Source organism: Ascidia mentula, chromosome 9, assembly GCF_947561715.1.
Source record: "Ascidia mentula chromosome 9, kaAscMent1.1, whole genome shotgun sequence".
Lineage (NCBI taxonomy): Eukaryota > Metazoa > Chordata > Ascidiacea > Phlebobranchia > Ascidiidae > Ascidia > Ascidia mentula.
The window spans coordinates 5,505,007-5,513,258 of record NC_138574.1 but is presented as its reverse complement, the minus strand read 5'-3'; the positions used below and the strand labels follow the sequence as shown (position 1 = coordinate 5,513,258).

Here is an 8,252-nt window from a genome sequence, read left to right as displayed (position 1 = left end):
ATGCGTTTGGCTGTGGTTGGGATTTTGCTTCTTGTCCATTTGACCACCATCTGTCAAGGTACGTAAACTGGAAGTAGTTGTTGGAATTATTACTTCGACTGAGATAAGATTAACGACAGGTGGTTTACAAATTTAAATACAAAATTGTGACTGCCAACGGTTTGATGGACCTGCTGCCCAGAGCGGATTCTACCGTTGTTTGTTTCCGGATGCTGGTAACTATAATGTTATGGTGCCAAAATGGAATGACAGTGACTGCACAGTCACCACTTCGAGGATTTGTTTTCATCTGGCCAGCAGGTAACCAAAACCATGGGTAGACACAAGTTGAACTGTCTGCGGTTCTATTGTCATGATTCGTACCAACGAAATCCATTCAGGGTAACAACAACTGCAACACGTTTACGAACCAACCTTAGAGCATAATATAATAATTTAGATCTAATGAGAAAATTGACAAAGCATCTAGTTTATCAAAACAGTAATTGGATCATCATCTTCAGGCCGTAAAACCACATTCGACGTTGGTACAACGGCCAATAGCATCAACGTCACTGTAGCCTATCAAAGATGCTTCAGACAAATCGCAAAGCACGTGGATGCGAGAGCAAACACGACCAAATCGCCATCACTGAAACTTGACATCTACGTGTTCGAAGTTCACCTTCAGTCTTTTGAAGCCACTATAACAAGAACGAATAGCACTTCAGGGTGGAATAAAACATCTATTGATGTCTATTGGAAGCGTTACTTTAACAACAGTACGTCTTTGTTCGTTTTTTAAAGAACTATAATGTATTTTAACCATCAGAGCTTTAACACTTATCTAATGATACAATATGTGAATTATCAAATTTATCCACGCACTACGGTCTTATTGCACTTTGAAGTATAGGGCAAATAATTAACTACACAACTCTGTTGAAAAATTTCTTGTATATAAAAGTGGGTTCATGAGGACCTTTTTTGTACTTGAAATATAATATTTTTGATTTACTTTTTAGAGACCAAGTGGGCGACTGGATGTCAATTGGTGATGACAACATAGTGAACACAACAAGACTGTGTGGGCGTTACTCTGTGTTGTATAACAAGCTGCCAAGCTGGGGAAACACAACTGGTCCTTGTCCACCGTTTACTGCAATGTACAACCCTTGTTACGTTAAAGGACATGTGTTTTGTTGCGGACCTGCTCCGTAAAGAGATGCTTGTCCGCGTGCAGTAAACTGTTTTGGTGGTTAAATATCTGTTGTGAATTGCAGTGAATTCACTTAAGTTAATAACTTAATTAGTGACTGACTAACGTAAATTTACCTGGTGCAACCTAATGCTATTCGAAGTCGGTCCTTGTGCATCTTGTATTGGTGAGTTTAATACCGTATGTCACTAATATGTGTTTGTTTGTTTAGTGAACGTGTCACAGTTTGTTAACTGTGCCGCAGAATAAAAGAATATTGTTCTTTACTGACGGTGCGGTCAAACCCTGTGACAAGGCTAGCTGGTCGTGTTACATCGTTAACAAACTAGGAATCGTCAACAAGCGAAGGATCGACGATTGATTTGGTCACCACGGACATTGCCGTGAAATTGCATCACAAGTAAACCGTATGACGGAAGATCAAGAAAACGAAATAGTAGAGGCTTTAAAGCAGTGTTTCTTAACCTTTTTTGGATCACGAACCCCTAAAACATTATTTGAAAACCTATGGACCCCTTTGCAAGAAATACATTGCAAATGTCGAAAAATTAAAATTCGTGGACAGCGAAACCTTATGCACAGAGGACAATACGTGGATTTTCGGAATAATTATATTTCGTTCTATGGACCTCTCAATGCGTCTTCTCGGACCCCTTGGGGGTCCATGGACCCCAGGTTAAGAACCCCTGCTTTAAAGGCTCTACAAGATAGCTACGCTTGCGCAGAGAGTCTTATGAAAAAGCCGCAAGATCTTTCAGCGCTACGTGAGTTCCTGCCCCAAGTAAATGCAAACTTTGATAAGCTAATTGAACTTCACTCAATTATGTCGGGTAGTGATAAACTACCTGAGATAATCTCGCGTGAGCGAGATTATTGCTGAGACAAACCAGAATTCGATGAAAGGGTCGCAACGTGGATATCGAAGCTGCATGACCCGCAGCCTAGATCCGTTCCCCTACCATTGTCACCAGTCGACGCGTTGTCTGTTCACTCGCGTAGAAATTCAACCTCGAGTTCTATACGAAGTTAAATTCGACGCAGTAAGGTGAAACTAAAGCTTGCGAAATTCGCAAGTGCTTAAGAAGCCGAAAATGTACGAAGGGCCTCAGAAGAAGCAGATAGATTACGTCGTACGGCCGAGCTGGAGGCAGAACGAATTCGACGTGAGGCAGAGAATGAAGCCCGGCGCATCAGCGAAGAAGCGGAGAAGCACGCTGCGCAAAGGCGCCACGATTTGCAATTTGCTGAAGCTGAAGTGGAGGCATGGGAGGAAGAGTCTATCGGTAATTCAAGCCTGGCGTCTGTTACAAAAGGTAGTTCAATTTCTATCCCTCGCCCACAATTACTGTCAAATGTTTTTCAACATATACGAGCTCACAATTGCCGTCAAATGCTGTACGGGGCTCGTGTCCACAAATTAGGTCAAATGCGCAACACATGGAAGCGCCTGTGAACGTGCCCGCACCACGCATCGAGAAGCATAGGACTGGTACGTTTGATGAAATCCCTCGTGCAGACACAAATATATGTTGCCCTAGTCCCCAAAATATCTCGCCACTACCAAAGACGTATCAGGACGCATACCATGTGAACTTGCCGAGTCCTGAAGTAACCAAATTGGTTGGTGATTCACTTAATTACTGGCTATTCGTACGACATTTTGATACCTACATTGCTCAGAAGGCCCACAATGATGAGATGCGGCTGTTGTATTTGGTACAGCACTGTAAGCCCCATATTCGGGAAAAAATTGAACGCTTTAACGCGAAAGCTCCAGCCAAAGGGTACAAGCTGGCCTGGCAAACCTTGTATAACGAATATGGCCAACCCACATTATCGCACAAAGATGCGAAGAACAGCTGATATCAGCTCCTGTTGTCAAGGACAACGACCCCGATGGTCTCATGAAATTATCTGTGCTGTTGGACAAATGCTGTACGGCACTACATGGTGAGATAAGACATGCTTCTAGTGTTGATTCCATGGATGTCATGTTGGCTGTTATTAGGAAACTCCCGTTTAGCATGCGAAAGGACTGGGTTTCGATGTCCGCACAGATTGAGCATGACACTGAAAAACGAGCAACCTTTGCGACTCTTACAGAGTTTGTAGCACTAAAAAGCAAGGTTGCAAACCCGATTTTTGGTAAGGCGCTGTATTCATCGAAGGAAAACAACAAAGGAAGCCGCCGGCCGAAGGTAATTGCGCACAGCACTGTGGCGACTTCTGCGCCGAAAATTAAGGACAAAACACACGTGCAAATGAAGTGCTTGTTGTGCAACGGGAGCCATTCTCTTGACGCATGTGTCCAGTTTAGGAAAATGTCGTGGAATGATCGACGCAGGTTCGTGCGTTCAATGGGTTTGTGTTATAAGTGTTTAAAGGCTGGCCACCGTGCTAGTGACTGTGATTCCAGTCAAAGTTTTTTTGTCAACGGATGCGATGGTAAATCGCGCCACAAATTGCTGCATTACCCAGCCCCTCCTACTGTATCCGAAAGGGTAAAGGATGACAATCCTGCTTGTGCTACGATCCGAAGTCGCGAGTACAGTGCAAGTGTCAACGCGTCTAGTGTGTACCTGAATGTTGTACCTGTCGTTGTTCGACATGTGACCACTTCCATTGCCACGTACGCTTTTCTGGATCAGGGTTCAACCACAACGTTTTGTGAACGTAAGTTGGTAGACAAATTAGGTGCGTCTGGACGACCCAAACAAATTTAGTTGAACACAATGACGACACCGCAAAAGCTGGACACAATCGCAATTTCCGTGTCAGTCGAACCACTTGATGGAGGTGAGCAAATAAACTTGCCAGAAGTAGTGGTTGTTGAACAAATACCTGTGAAACCGAACAAGTCTCCCACCTGGAAAACTCGGAAGATGCACCCATCAATAAGGAGTCTACAACTGTCTTCCATTGCTGGTGGAACTGTCACATTGTTGATTGGTGCTAATGTACCTGTGGCACATCGCGTACAGTGCAGTCGTCCTGGAAACGACGAATGCCCAGATGCCGTGAAGACGCCTCTTGGATGGTCTTTGCTAGGTCGATCGCTCGAGGCTGTCCGCAAATCTGCTGCAGATGCCAACTTTGCTTGCGTCATGGACACCGACCATACCATGTTTCTAAGCGACGAGAGTGACCTGATCCCCAAAGAAGAAGACGAATTGTTTGGAAGTCCTTTCTACAGGGAAGATCTGAGGACGTACCAATTGATGAAAGACTCCGTCCAATACATTGATGGACATTATGAATTGCCACTGCCGTGGAGACATGATCACCAAGTTTTGCCTAACAATCTGAAGATGGCCAACAAAAGATTGGAATCGTTGAAACGTCGATTGAGCAACGACGAGAAAATGCATCAGAAGTACACTGAGCAAATGCAAGCAACAATCGACAAAGGATTTGCCGAAGAAGTACCAGAGGAGGAACTGATTACCGAACATCGGATGTGGTACATACCTCATCATGGTGTTGTGAACCCTCACAAACCTAGTAAGTTGCGTGTTGTGTTTGATTGCGCAGTTCAATACCGTGGACTGTCTTTGAACCAAACGTTGATGCAAGGTCCTGATCTTGTCAACAGTCTACTTGGCGTTTTGTTGCGCTTCCGCAAGTCGCCAATTGCCTTGGTAGCTGACATTGAGGCCATGTTTTACCATGCCCCTCGTGATCGTGACAGTTTGCGTTTCCTTTGGTGGCCTGGTGGGAACCTGTCAGGTGAGCCTGTGCCCCACAGAATGAATGTCCATCTCTTCGGGGCAACTTCGTCTCCAAGCTGCGCAACCTTTTGTTTACGTCAAGCCGCTAGTGATTTTGGGAGTGAATTTGAACCCTTTGTTGCCTCTACGGTTGAACGTAATTTCTACGTCGATGACTGCCTCACATCGGTGACAGACGTTGAAACTGGATTGCAGCTTGTCGATGGTCGGCGCTCCTTGCTTGAGAAAGGTGGATTTCGCTTGACCAAGTGGTTGTCAAACTGCAAGGAGATTCTTGATCGCTTACCGGAAAATGAATTATCAATGGCATTGCAGGTGCGCCCAATGGACGCTGAATTACAAGAGCGTGTGCTTGGTATACAGTGGAATGTTCATACTGACGCATTTCTATTTGCCGTTTCATTGCCAATGAAGCCGCGCACTCGCCGAGGCCTCTTATCAACTATGAATTCTCTATTCGACCCATTGGGTTTTGTTACCCCCGTCGTGTTGCGAGCCCGGCTTATTTATAGAAGCCTGTGTAAGCAAGAAATTGAATGGGACGAAGAGATGCCTGCTAAGGACTTACGAAAATGGGAGAAGTGGTTAGTCTGCTTACACAGCCTGCAAGAAAGGCGTATTCCACGATCATTTGGTTTTGGTGTCAGCGCCAATGTGATAAGAAGTCAACTTCATGTGTTTGCTGACGCATCCAAAGAAGCCTACGGAGCTGTGTGCTACCTCCGATCAACGAATAAAGAAAGCGAATTGTGCCTTGGTTATGAGTAAATGTCGCCTAACACCCCAGGGTGAAAATTTTATTCCACGGTTGGAATTGATGGCTGCTGTTCTGGCTGTGGACGTGGAACTGATTGTCAGAAAGGAAATGTGTTTGGACCTGCGTCCCTTCATATTTTGGACGGATTCGTCTGTGGTGCTGCAAAGCATTAAAAATGATAAACGAAGATTTCCGTTGTTTGTCTCTCGTCGTTTGGCTATGATCGAGAAGAATACCTGTGTGAAGAACTGGAAACATGTTCCGGTGAGGAGTGAATTGTGGTTTGACGGACCGTCGTTTCTCAAGAAGACGCCCGACTGCTGGCCAAATATGTTTGGTGACGCTGCTACAGATCAAGCAAGTCATCGGCAGTTTTTCGTATGGATCCTGTGATGATTGATGGAATGCTTAGGGTTGGCGGTCGTTTGGAAAAGGCGCCTATTCCTTTTGAGGCCCGACATCCCGCCATTTTGCCTCACAACTCGTACCTGACTGAGTTGCTAATTTCCCATTTCCATGCAGAGTGTGAACATTCTGGCGTGAACCACATTCTGTCCCAGATGAACCAACGCTATTGGATCGTTAAAGGTGCAGTGGCGGTGCGACGTGTTCTCCGCGCATGTTTGGTATGCCGGCGTCGTAACGCAAAGCCTGAAGGGCAAATTATGTCCAATTTACCGCCAGCTCGCCTTCAAATGAATGAATTTCCCTTTTCATTTACAGGAGTCGATTATTTCGGACCTCTAGTCGTCAAGCAAAGGCGCTGCGAAGTTAAGAGATGGGGTTGTCTCTTTACATGCCTAACTACAAGAGCAATTCATCTCGAGGTGGCACATGACCTAAGCACCGAGGCCTTTATAAATGCTTTTCGCAGATTTATTGCTCGTCGCGGCGAAGTACTGCAAATTTATTCCGATAACGGCACGAATTTTGTGGGTGCTGTTCTTCGTGACGCCGTACGTGAATGGAACCAGAACCAAATAGAGGAGTTCTTCAAAAAGAAAGAAGTTCAGTGGCACTTTAACCCACCTGGTGCAAGTCACATGGGAGGTGCCTGGGAAAGGATGATTCGGTCTGTTCGACGCGTCCTCTCCTTGCTGACGAACGAACGAGTCCTCAACGATGATCAACTGCAAACGTTTCTGCTTGAAGCGGAATCAATTATCAACTCGCGACCCCTGACTCCGGTCACACTTGATGACGTTGGTGAGTCACCATTGACACCTAATCACTTGCTAAGGATAAATCCGTCCGGAGGGATGCCTCCAACCGTCACAGGTGATCGTGACTGCTACGCGCGCCGAGGTTGGCGCAAGGTCCAATATATTGCAGATCAATTTTGGAGACGATGGTCTCGGGAATACTTGCGTACAATCATCGCTCGCCAGAAGTGGCATCATGAGAAGAGAAATGTCCAGGTCGGTGATGTTGTCCTTCTGGTTGATGATGCTGCCCCCAGACGTTCTTGGTCGATCGGTCGCGTTGATTCAACCAATCCTGATGATTTCGGTGTGGTCCGCAGTGTTCGAATTCGATCGAGAGGAACGATTGTGCGAAGACCCATTCTCAAGCTGTGTGTGGTCGTACCAGTTGATGGGAGAGGAGACGATCACCTGCCACACGATGACCCGGCGACAATGGTCGCTGAGAAACACTGATAAACGATTGATACAAACGCGCGTCGAAATTGTGTTGTAAAAATTGAACGTCGCTGCGACTTATCAATTTTGGGGGGGAGTGTAAGATTTCTGTGCGCGTAACATTCCATGTGGCGAAATTTCACAACAATAGAAACGTCATAATGCCCCTACCAACTGTATGATGCAAGGCTAGTGCCAGCAGTCTTAATGTTTGCCACGTGTTGAACTTGTCCGCGTGCAGTAAACTGTTTTGGTGGTTAAATATCTGTTGTGAATTGCAGTGAATTGACTTAAGTTGATAACTTAATTAGTGACTGACTAACGTAAATTTACCTGGTGCAACCTAATGCTATTCGAAGTCGGTCCTTGTGCATCTTGTATTGGTGAGTTTAATACCGTATGTCATGTTGCATGTGTGACTGTTCATTAATATGTGTTTGTTTGTTTGTTTGTTTAGTGAACGTGTCACAGTTTGTTAACTGTGCCGCAGAATAAAAGAATATTGTTCTTTACTGACGGTGCGGTCAAACCCCTGTGACAAGGCTAGCTGGTCGTGTTACACTACAATAGAATTTACTCATGGAATTTTATTGTTTGCAATGTTATTGTTTTCATATTCAACAATACACGCGATACACTTTATACGCACGACATCACCGTAAGTTGCAACTTTGATTTTGTTAATTAAAGTGTATTTTTATAATAACTTTTGACGTATATTAATTTTCAAAAAGGAAAATGTCCATGGTTTAAATTTATACCAATGGAAACACTTGTTGTGTCATTTTTATCATTGTTTTTTTTCTACTGGCTTTGTATTAGTTTTGTACACAGTTACGGCGTTTATGTCATGTCAATGAACTACACGACGTTATTTGCAAATTTTTCATATTTTGCATGCCTGCAGCAACTAACTGTGCGTATACGTA

The 8,252-nt window shown here is 44.7% G+C and overlaps 1 protein-coding gene and 1 pseudogene across 1 annotated transcript; both read left to right on the top strand.

Moving 5' to 3' along the window:
• On the top strand, positions 1-5,694 carry LOC145913955 (uncharacterized; annotated as a pseudogene).
• Positions 5,695-6,063: 369 nt separating this feature from the next.
• On the top strand, positions 6,064-7,341 carry LOC145913954 (uncharacterized). The gene has a single exon (XM_083001724.1). The coding sequence runs from the start codon at positions 6,064-6,066 to the stop codon at positions 7,339-7,341; it is 1,278 nt and encodes a 425-aa protein (XP_082857850.1).
• The last annotated feature ends 911 nt before the right edge of the window (positions 7,342-8,252 follow it).